Here is a 12142-nt window from a genome sequence, read left to right as displayed (position 1 = left end):
ACACACACACACACACACACACACACACACACACACACACACTAAACCTGTATGATATATATCATACAGGTTTTAGTATCCCTAGTCTAAAATGCTCCAAAATTTTTTGAGTGCTGACAATGCTCAAAGGAAACTCTCACTGGAGCATTTTTGGATTTGGGGTTTTCAGATTAGAGATGCACAACTGGTAAGTACAATGCAAATATTCCAAAATCCAAAAGCATCGGAAATCTGAAATACTTCCAGTCCCAAGCATTTTGGACAAGGGATATTTAACCTGTATATAAATACACACACATATGTATATATACACTACATTTACATATAAGATATACTATATACATTATAAATTATATACATTAAATATATAAATACTAGGAACTGTTAGCATTTCTGTTGTCTCCAAGCTTTCAAAGTCATCAAAATTGCATTCTCTAAACTTGAATGTTCTGTTAAGTCTATAATGTAAATGTTAAAGGTTTTAACATTTGAGTTATTCTATCTAATTAAACCCATAATTAAACTGGAATTATCTTCTCAGATGTTGACATTTTATAAGGCTATAAGTGGTTCTCTAGACCTGGGTATGGTCTATCTGGATAGCTGAAAATAGGTATGTCTGTTTGCAATCTTAGATATTATATCTTGAAAAAAAAGTAGGTACCAATACCCTAAAAAATCTGTTTCTTTGCTCTTTTGTCTGATCACTGGAAAATTATCTTGAATGAGATGGAGGCTTTTCATTCAGCCAAGGCTTTTGTAAAAAACAAAACAAAACAAAAAACTGATTCTAATGGATACAGATGGATCCTAGTTAATTTCGAGAAGCAATAAGATATAATTTTAACCAATTTTTTGAACCGAAATGAAAAACAACTCTAGTGTACTGTATGTCAAGCAATATTCATTTAACCTTAAAAGCCACATGTATTGTTTATTCAAACCTCAGCTATACTCTGAGTGGTACCCTATGAAGCTGTAATGGGTTGGCTTTCTGGTAGTGGGAGAAATGGAGAACAAGTATTTGAAAAGTGGCCAAAAGCTAGGCTGAAATTCAGACTATCTCTAACTCCCGTGGCTTCCATTAATCTCTGGTGGCTTGAGCAGGTCAGAGAAGTAAACCCTGTTCTCTCAAAAGGACTAAGTGTACAATGAGATTCTGAGATACCCATGAAGATAAGCCTCAGAGAGCAAAACTAAGCCAGCATGTGGCCGCTTTTGAACCATACAAGACAACATAAATAGGGTAGCCATAGAGTGGATTTATCTCAGACAATCCAGTTTTATTGCCTGTTTTCTGGCAAGCATAATTATTAAGATTGCAGCTCTTGTTTTCAAAATGTGCCTCGGTTGAGATGGTAAATTACATAGTCACTCTAATCATAAGGCAAAGGGACATGAGACAAATCCCTGAGACGGAGAAGTGTTCTCTGTATTTTTTGAGGGAGAAGTTGAAATCCGCAGAATCAGGGCAAAGTGGAAGACAGCAGGGAGGAATAAACCCATTGTGAAGTCTCTCCTTACCATGTGCTGGGTTCCATGGGGGAGCACTTTAATGCCAGCGCTCCATACCAAAGCTGGAGATGAAGAAGTGAGTAGAAGCAGATGACCTTAGGGAGCCTCTGCCAAACATCTAATTCTATAAATTCTGCTGGGAGGGAGCAAGTGTGTTGAAATTTGAAAGAAGCTTTAAAAGGAAACTAGTATAAGGATTCTCCATTGATAGGCATTTGAGCTTCCAATGATGATATACAGCAATATATACAAGAAATCTGCCAGTTCTGTAAAGCACAGAATTAGAAAAAACTACTTTAAATTTCAAATGGAAACAAAAAGAGCCCATATAGCCAGGACAATCCTAAGCAAAAGGAACAAAGCTGGAGGCATCATGCTATCTGACTTCAAACTATATTATAAGGCTACAGTAACCAAAACAGCATGATACTGGTACCAAAACAGATATATAGACCAATGGAACAGAACAGAGGCCTCAGAAATAATGCCACATATCTACAATCATCTAATGTTTGACAAACCTGACAAAAACAAGCAACAGGGGAAAAGACTCCCTATTTAATAAACGGTGCTGGGAAAATTGGCTAGTCATATGTAGAAAACTGAAACTGGACCCCTTCCTTACACTTCATACAAAAAATTAACTCAAAAGATGGATTAAACTAAATGTAAAGAACCCCAAAACCATAAAAACTCCTAGAAGAAAACCCTGGCAATACCATTCAGGACATAGGCATGGGCAAAGGAATTCATGACAAAACACAAAAAGCAATGGCAACAAAAGCCAAAATAACCAGAACTGGGATCTAATTAAACTAAAGAGCCCTTCTTCACAGCAAAAGAAACTATCCCATCGAGTGGGAACAGGCCAAACCTAAAGAATTGGGAGAAAATTTTTACAATCTACCCATCTAACAAAGAGCTAATATCCAGAATCTACAGGGAACTTAAACAAATTTATAAGAAAAAAAACAAACAACCTCATCAAAAAGTGGGCAAAGGATATGAACACACACTTCTCAAAAGAAGACATTTATATGGCCCACAAACATATGAAAAAAATTTCTTCATCACTGGTCATTAGAAAAGTGCAAATCAAAACCACAATGAGATACCATCTCATGCCAGTTAGAATGGCGATCCTTAAAAAGTCAGAAAACAACAGATGCTGGAAAGGATGTGGAGAAACAGGAACACTTTTACACTGTTTGTGGGAGTGTAAATTAGTTCAACCATTGTGGAAGACATTGTGGTAGTTCCTTAAGGATCTAGAACCAGAAATACCATTTGACCCAGCAATCCCATTACTGGGTATATACCCAATGGATTATAAATAATGCTACTATAAAAACACATGCACCCGTATGTTTATTGCAGCACTGTTCACAATAGCAAAGACTTGGAACCAACCCAAATGCCCATCAATGATAGACTGGATAAAGAAAATGTGGCACATATATACCATGGAACACTATACAGCCATAAAAAGGATCAGACAGTTATTTTCTTAAAAAATACTTTATTGTCAAATGAAGTACTTTATTGTTTGGGTTGTCAATATAAGATCTTAGCATTTTTAACAAAATAGCTCCTTTGAGAAATACCAAAACACACACAACGGGGGGCTTCCTGCCAATAGTAGCAAGTGAAATCTGAAGAAGAGTACAAAATTATTTGTCCAGAAAATCATAAATACTTATAAAAGTGCATTGTGAGAATGCATGTGTTTTCAGGAGGAAATCAGAAGAGAGTAAATAGAGAAATTATGAGCTGGATGGTGCCCACCATCCACACTCTGTTCTTTCAAAGGAGATGTGGTTAAACAGATCCAAGTTTATGGTAAGAAACAGAATCTTTCCTTCCAAGAGCAGTCCCAATGCATCTGCTGGATTGTTACCATATCTGGCTCCTGGAAAGATGGTCATCACACAGTCTGTTTCTCCTGGTAGCCTCAGAAGTAAGAGTTCCCAAATTTGCTTTGCTTCCCCAAGTTGCGAGGCAGTATAATATAACGGATAAGAGAACAGATTGGAGCCAAACAGCTTGGATTCAAATCCTGGCTCTGCTCCTTCCTACCTATGTGACTTTGGGCAAATGAATTAATCTCTATGTGCCTCAGTTTCCTTATTGCTAAAATGGAGACAATAATGCCTACCTCATAGGGTTGTGAAGATTAAATGAATTAGTATATGCAAAGCATTTAGAATTGTGCTTGGCACACTGTGTCAGCTAAATGTTAGCTGTTATTCCTAATCCCCTTTCTTCCCATTCTTTGCTTCCACTTCTTTTTCCTCATTCTCCTCAAGGGTAGCTTACACATGGGGGAATATCTGGCTTAAGGGACTCCCACAAGTGTGCTATGTATTTAACAAAGAAAAGGGTTTGGATCAAACCAGCAAACAAACAAACAAGCAAACAAAGCTTAGCAAAGATAACTGTATGCCTGCATACTGAAAATGAATCATTTCATCTCCAAGTCATTGGAAGAAAGGGTCCTGGAGATATTTTAAAAAATGACTAGAGAGATTTCTTCGGCTCGTGCCTTCTAAACTGGCTTAGAATTTCTCATAATTATGCTAGTCCTCTATTTCCAATATTTTAAAAAAGAGTTTGCATCTTAATTAAAATCTCTTTTCTCTCTTGGTTAAAAATGAGGCTTGACAGGACAGATATCTGCTTAATTGGTAGAAGTACAATTTACAAAGTTATAAAGTGAAGTGTTAAAAATCCAAGTACCTGCTGGGCAAGGTGGCTCACACCTGTAATCTCAGCACTTTCGGAGGCTGAGGCGGGTAGATCACCTGAGGTCAGGAGTTCAAGACCAGCCTAGACAACACGGGGAAACCCCATCTCTACTAAAAATACAAAAATTAGCCAGATGTGGTGAGCGCCTGTAGTTCCAGCTACTCGGGAGGCTGAGGTGGGAGGATTGCTTGAACCCAAGAGTCAGAGGTTGCAGTGAGCTGAGATCACGCCATTGCACTCCAGCCTGGGCAACAGAGTGAGACTCTGTCTTAAAAAAAATCCAAGTACCCAAATAAAGTAGAGTCCTGTGCTACCACATCCATGAACTCAAAATAAAAAGCAAGACAGAGAGGGGAAACTCAATGACCTACCCATGTTGACTGCCTGGTCAACCTGAAAATGAAAAGCAGTCAGTTGTATACACTGCTCTTCTTTCTCATGTATCTTTTACCTCTGTTTGCACTGTCAGTCAACAAATAAGGGTGATTTCTATAAATTGTTGGAGTCTAAGCTCACAAAGACTATTCTAATGTGAGTAATGGGCACATCCAATGGTGTTTCTGGGCAGCTATGGAATTCCTTAATGGAGTTAGAAAGAATAAGACTGAAGAAAGAGTGGCTTTAACCACTCACGAAGAAAGGTTGAATAAAGTCATCCAACTACAAAGTAGCAAAGCTGGGATTAGAACCAAGGCAGTTTGGCTCCAAAGGCTCCACTCTGAACCACTGCTGTGTTCCCAGTCCAAGCACTCGTTTTCTCACACTGAAAAGAGTACTACCCTAACCATCTTGCTAGTCTCTCCACTTGCATTATTGCCTCCCTCCAATCTAGTCTGGACACAGTAGCCAGTGAGATCTTTTAATATGTTAATTGGATCACTTCATACTCTTTCTCACAACCTTCCAATAGCTTCCCAATGCATTAAAAATGGGCATCCAAAATCCTTCCCATGGCCCTCAGAGTCCCGCATGGTCTAACTCCTAGTCACCTCTCCAGCCTCATCCCATGCCAGTTTCAACCACAGTCACTACATTTCAGCCACACTGGTCCTTAGGTTCTTTGAATGCTCTAAGCTCTTCCCTGCCTGGGGCCTTTGAACTTTCTTTTCTCTCTACTTGGAATGCTCTTCTTCGGGCTCTTTGCATGGATGACTCCTTTTTATCTTTCAGGTCTCAGCTTAAATGTCACCTTCTCACAGAGGCCTTCCTGACAACTCAATCTAAATAAACTACTTATTTTTTGTCTCAGTCCTTTGTTTATTTTCTGCATAGTACTCACATTGTCTGTATTTTCATGTTTGCTTATTATTTGTCTCTTCTGGTGAGTTCCATAAGAGCAAAGAACGTATCTTGGCTGCTATGTATGCTATATATATATATTGTTGTGTACGTTGTGTACTGCAAAAGGATGCCACAGCTACAGGGGTGCATTCCTTGGGATTTTCTGAAAAATGGCAATAAAGTATCTTACGTAAGGGAATCCTTTTTGTAACTCACATAAAGATGCCATATGGTCTAGCACCGCCCTATATGTCTACTGTATTTATCAATATAAATACCCCAATTCTAGCACAATGCTGAACATACAGTAGATGGTCAAAAAATATGTTGACTGGACAGAAGGAAAGAGGACAAAATTGGGATATTGCCAGTGAGAAAGTGGGAAAAGGGAGAGATACAGATAACTGCTGACAGATTTGGTAATTTGAGAAGAGGTAACAAAGGAGAAATTAAAGGGGATTACATCTGATCCCAGGAACCTAGAGAAAAAAACTGGTGCCATTATATATACATATATAGAAACCTAAAGAAGAAAAGACTGATGTGAGAAGATAATTCAATTTTGAATATAATTTGAGAAAATGCTTTCTGTTTTTGCTTTTATTGAGTTTGTCACCATCTTATTATGGGGTTTTAAAATATACCTAAATTTGCCCTGCACAGTCTTCAAAATGGCCACATCAGTTCTTTGCAAGGTCCATTCTTCCTTTTAAGGCTATGAACGAAAATAGTCTGTGTTTTATGATACAATAATTTAAGGGCCAAGCTAGAAGGGATTAAGGATGGAGAAATAAATATATTCATTTTCACATTTGATGACTCTCTCCCATCCTCCCCTGAAGCACAGCAATCCATCCAGTGTAGTTTTTTTTTTTTTTTTAAGACTGTGGTCTTTAAAATCAATGCTTTAATTACTTTTCCCTTTGTTAATTGAACCACCTTTAAAACTAAGGCTACCATAAAAATTACCTTTCCCTAGGATACTGGACAGGCATTTTCCTCCTTTCTGAATTCTACTACACAGAATAGCACCACCCAGGGGTCTTGGGATATAACACACCTACCTCTGCATACCCGGCAGCAGGAATCTGGAACAGAGACTGGGAAGGCACAGGTTAATTTGGGGCAAGTCTTGAGACCACAATACACATTTCCCTCCTGCCAAGGAGAAACAGAATTAAGATCAGAAGCATCTAGGATAAGTGTAAAGGCTTCACTTAATACCTGAGATAGGGCAGGGACTCAGAACATGGCATGTCCTTCCCCCCAGCTCTCCCATTGTCAGTTCTGGGTACTTCCTACATTTTATTACGCATTATTTTTTTTCTCCTACAATTCCTCCATGCCAGAGACTAAGCCACAGAAAAGTTAGCAATCCTAGTCGAGCATCATGGTCTAAGGTGGTACAAAGTAGTCTGTCAGGGATGCTATTGAGCCTTTGAACCACCAATTATAGTCTTGTTCCTTTCTTCTCTTTTCATGGCATCCTTGGTCCCCCAGCTGGATTGGGGGTTTAAAGGAATGAAGATTTATTTCATAGCTTCCATTTGTAATATTCACTAGACTCTCCCTTCCAAACCAAAGGAACAAGCTCTCTGGGATAATACAAAACTATACAAGATGATCTGATGGTCACAGCTCAGTCTTGCACAAGGCAAGGGAGAGGATAAAATTTACTTGCTGGTTACATCTGTCTTTGCAATAATCCTGACTTCCTAAATTTCTATCTTCAAAATGTTATTCCTTAAACCTTGTTCTTAGTTCTTAGAAGAATATTCTTCTAGGGCTAGAAGGGTTCCTGGAAGGCATTAGGAAAGCAAGTCCACAATGAAATTCTCCTAAACTACTGAGACACTATATTCTTACTAAAAGTCCTAAAGGGAAGAGATTCTATAGCTTCCCTTGACAATCCAGTGCTTAATGCCACTTGCAGGCAGAAAAGTTGTCACTACATCTAACTTCATTCCTTCATGCTTCAGTTTAAACACTCATTTTACTCCATTTTCTAGTTCTATCTATTATATTCTCTGGACTGCATATTAGATAAGATATAATTGGTATATGTTGTTTGTAAAGTAAATGCAGTTCTTCTGGCAAGTAATATCCTGGTAGTCATCATGACCAAGCATTTATAGAGAGTTTTCTCATTGCAGGGCACTAGGAATTAACTGGTTAGTAAAATACTTCAGAGATGGGAACAGACAACTCATTTTCTTATTAATTGGAGTGAGTGGCCCTAGATAGTCAAAGTGACTTTTCCACCCATAGCATTCCCAAAGCTTCAAATAATTGTGAGTCCTTCAGATGAAGGCTTTGGTGGTATAATTATTATGAAAAGGAGCGCTGATCAACACAAACAGCTCACCTTTGCCCATTTAAGCAGTCCTACAGCTTTAAGACCAGGATATGACTGGGCCTGAGCCCTACAACAGAGTTGTTCAGGGTTGGTGAAGATCAGGGAGTTTGGATTGGCAAGGAGGCTTATGATTTAATGCAACTCATGTTTTATTCAAACACCTGACAGTGCAGGCACAAATGAAAGTACAAATACAGAGGAAGCTCTTGTATTTGGGTAGGGCCTGGCAGGAATGTTAAGATGTAGGGTCTTACCGAACAGCTGCACTGGGTGCATTGATTGGGTTGTCGATTCTGAAAGAGCCCTTCAGCCACGAACAGCTCTCCATGTTGGTAAGTTGTCCCATTGTACTCGCAAGACTTGCTGGTCACCTTATTGTTCACTGGGGGCAAGGAGTCTTCTAGAACAGGGTAGAGAAAAACCACACTTGAGTACTGGCATCATTGAAAAGAATTTCATAAATCCCAACGGCAGACGGAGCTGTACTACATAGAGGGAGTTTTAAGACAGTCCTTGCTCCAGTGGCCAATGATTTTAAATAACATTAAAATAGCCAGACAAATATAGCAGCTGACATTACCATCTATCCATCCATCCAACCATCTATCCATTCTTTTATTTGTTGACCATTTACTGAACACCTACTATGTGCCGGGAATTGTAATATGTGTTAGAGAGGGATCAGAGAACATGGACAAGGTCCCTGCCTAGATGGAGCTAATATTCCTAGATGAATAAGATATTATCTTTCCTCAAAGGAAGGAGTCCATGCTACCTCTATTTAATCTTTTCCCCCCATTGCTTCAGAAGGGGACCCATCTATTATAATTGCCCTGGTAGCTTTATTCCCTCCAACATTTATTTATTTATTCATTTATTATTTAGAGATTGAGTCTCACTCTGTTGCCCAGGTTGGAGTGAATGGTGCGAGCTCTGCTCACTGCAACCTTTGCCTCCTGGGTTCAAGCGATTCTCGTGCCTCAACCTCCCAAGCAGCTGGGACTACAGGCGCCTGCCACCATGCCTGGCTATTTATTATTATTATTAGTAGTAGTAGTAGAGATGGGGTTTCACTATGTTGACCAGGCTGGTCTCAAACTCAATTGATCCACCTGCCTCATCCTCCCAAAGTGCTGGGATTATAGGTGTGAGCCACGGCACCTGGCCACCACCCACATTTTAAATCACTTTTGTGCTTATCTATTTGTTCCAGCCTCTGTGGTTTTGCTTATTTTTAATCCCTCCACCAAGACTGTCCACTCCCCCACTCTTTTCTACCCATTGAAGTCCTATCTGATCTTGAAGGTTCAGCTTATGCCCCCTTTCCTCCACGAAGCATTCTCTAAATAACTCCAGCCACAATCTGGACCTCTCAAGGCATCTAATGTCTGAAGTACACAATATGACATTTGAATATTATTGAAACTCATATTTGTGAATTATAGTAACCTAGCAGACTATTTACAAAGAGATTTCACATATATTATTACAATGGAGCTTTATAACAACCCTGTGAATCAAGTAGGGTAAATTCTTATCTTCATTTTCATTTTAGGGAAATAGGGTTGCTGAGGTTATGTGAATTATTTGAAGTCACAAAGCTAGTGAGTGGTGAAAAAAGGAACTGAAACCAACAATAGATACAACCAGAGCTTGGAAAGTGCCTGCCATGAGACAGTGGAAGGAGAGAAATCAGGGGAGCTGTATGTTTCATTGAGGAGGGGCTTAGAGAGTTGAACCATCCTTTCTTTCCATCAGTCAAAACTATAAGGAATATGAATCTAGTTTATGGTGGGTAAGTTGTATCTCAATACAACTGTTTAAAAAAACAGGCATGGTGGCTCACGTCTGTAATCCTAGCACTTTGGGAGGCCAAGGTGAGCAGATCATGAGGTCAGGAGATCGAGACCATCCTGGCTAACACAGTGAAACCCCGTCTCAACTAAAAAATACAAAAAATTAGCCAGGCATGGTGGTGAGTGCCTGTAGTCCCAGCTAATCAGGAGGCTGATGCAGGAGAATGGCGTGAACCCAGGAGGTGGAGCTTGCAGTGAGCCGAGATTGTGCCACTGCACTCCAGCCTGGGTGACAGAGCGAGACTCCATCTCAAACAAAACAAAACAAACAAACAAACAAACAAACAAACAAAAGAATGAAATCATTCTCAGGATGTAGTGAAAACGATAAGGCTAACAATAATAACATCCATAATAATAATAATGCAATAATAGATACCATTTATCAAGCCCTAGCTATGTGCCAGGCAGGAGTGAGTGCTTTTACATACATAATCTCATTGGCTCTTACTAATAATGTTCTGATGTAGACATTATAATTATGCCCATTTTGCAGATGAGGAAACTAAGGCTTAAGAGATCAATTGACTTACCCAAGGTGACACAACTTGCAAGTGGCAGCACTAAGATACAAATTGATGTCTGACTGATTCTAGAACCTTCTCTCATAGCCACTATCAAAAAGAGTGCCAATCACTTTAAACCTATAATAAGGAAGGGACCATTTAATTAAAAACCAAAATCCAAACCACTAGAACATGAAGGCTATGCTATCCCTAATGTTGTGGCCTAAAATACCCAGACAACAGACAATGCGCTTCCTTTGGCTTCAGTGATTTGGGTAACTAACTCAATTCTATACTTTGCTATCTAACATCTATTTCTGAGTAATTCACTCTTAGAGTGTTAACTACTCATTAATGACCCTTTACAGGATATAAAGAAAGTTCTTTACTTTTGCCTTATAAAGACAGCCTTAGCTCCTAGCAAGAGTTTAACTCATACTAATTGACTCTCTGTCTGGGCTAAGAGGCCCTGCCCCTGCCCACAAGCGTATACAATCAGACAGCTGCAGCTGGCAGACATGAGTGAAAGCCGTCAGAGAAAGGACAGAAGCAGACCCATTTGCCCCCTGGGCTCTAATTCCAAATCTCAGCATTATGTGGTGAAGGAAAACTACAGTGACCTACAAAATAATATTTGCCATGGCTCTTACAGGAGCTGGCAGATGTTTGGAATACCAAACAAACAACAACAACAAAAAAGAAGTTTGGAATTATTTTGCCTCAAAAGGATGTGGCTTGATTTTTGAACCAGGCCTTCTACCAAGGGATCAATGGCAAGGCAACTGCAGGGTGAGATTTTCCAGTGGAAGAATGATCTTGAGAATCTTCTTTGCAATAGTCTTCTGAGTAACCTGGCATTGGCGTCTTATTCTACTCAATAGGAGATAAGGAGAAAGAGGAAGAGAAAGAGAGGAAGACACAGTAGAATCAAAGAAAAAGAAACCAATTATGGTCATGCTTAAGGCCAGTTTTATGCAATAAAAGTCTTAACATCTTCTCATTCTTATTTCATTCTTCCAACACCCTTAATGGTGTGTATGTTGGCAGTGGGGGTGAATTACTGAAAATGAGGCTACTAGTACTCCAAAAGATTTGTCCCATGTCACACAGCTGTTTAACAGGAGAGCCAACTTGGAAATATAGCTTTCCTTGCCTTCAAATATGTGCTCTTCACAGAATGGGTGTTAAAGCTTCAGAGTAGGATCACTGAGTCATAATCCCAACTCAGTGGTACCGACTCCCCACAATCTTGTACAAGGCACTTTACCTCTTTAAGCCTCAATATTTCTGGGAATGCAATATGGACTCAAATCTCCCCTTGCATCTTTAGAGGGCCAACACAGCATGCTTCCTAACTGCAGAAGGAAGAAAAGCCACCTCACACTTTACCTTCTCCTCTCCCAGATTTTCCAAGTTGGCTGGGCTAGTAACCAACTATCCTTGGAACACATTCCGGGTTCCTGACTGAAAACTAGCAGAAAATCACTTCAAAGCAAAGCTGGTTACAGGGCCTCTCAGGGAATGCTACAATAGGAAGGACCAGGCTGCATGGCTTCTAGCCTCCCCCATCTCTTCTGTTTCTAGTCAAATTCCCACTTAGCGCTAAAAGGAGAACTGGAGAAAAAAAACATCATAGGGTGAGCAGACAAGCACTAAGCCATGTGACCACAGATGTGCTGGTAAAGAGGAGGTTTCTTTTCCCCAAGTGAGGGATGATCTCACATGTAAGCAGAACTATGATTTCCGGGATGCTCAAAAAATACCCTCTTATCCTAAATGTCTCTTACCACCTTTTCTCACACTGATGCTGAAAATGCCACTATTGGAAGTCCGTTCCTCTGGGTTAAATGGCTGCCTTTTGCAATCAGATTTTGTAATCCCAA

General features: G+C 39.6%; 1 protein-coding gene across 3 annotated transcripts in view; it reads right to left on the bottom strand.

The window, feature by feature from the left end:
* Window positions 1–12142, bottom strand: part of CHRDL1 (chordin like 1) — a 121840-nt gene that overhangs the window by 35913 nt on the left and 73785 nt on the right. For 2 of the 3 annotated variants that reach the window (XM_017865629.1, XM_017865631.1), the window contains exons 4-5: window positions 8152–8297; window positions 6606–6699 (exon numbers count right to left, since the gene is read on the bottom strand). In XM_017865629.1, coding sequence (XP_017721118.1) covers window positions 6606–6699; window positions 8152–8297 — 240 coding nt within the window. The remainder of the gene's footprint in view (window positions 1–6605; window positions 6700–8151; window positions 8298–12142) is intronic. The other variant, XM_017865630.1, reaches the window with a different exon arrangement.

This window comes from Rhinopithecus bieti, unplaced genomic scaffold (genome assembly GCF_001698545.2).
Source record: "Rhinopithecus bieti isolate Rb0 unplaced genomic scaffold, ASM169854v2 scaffold_81483, whole genome shotgun sequence".
In the NCBI taxonomy this organism is placed as follows: domain Eukaryota; kingdom Metazoa; phylum Chordata; class Mammalia; order Primates; family Cercopithecidae; genus Rhinopithecus; species Rhinopithecus bieti.
Note: the sequence above shows the minus strand (reverse complement) of the source record. Positions and strands in the feature narration are given on the sequence as shown.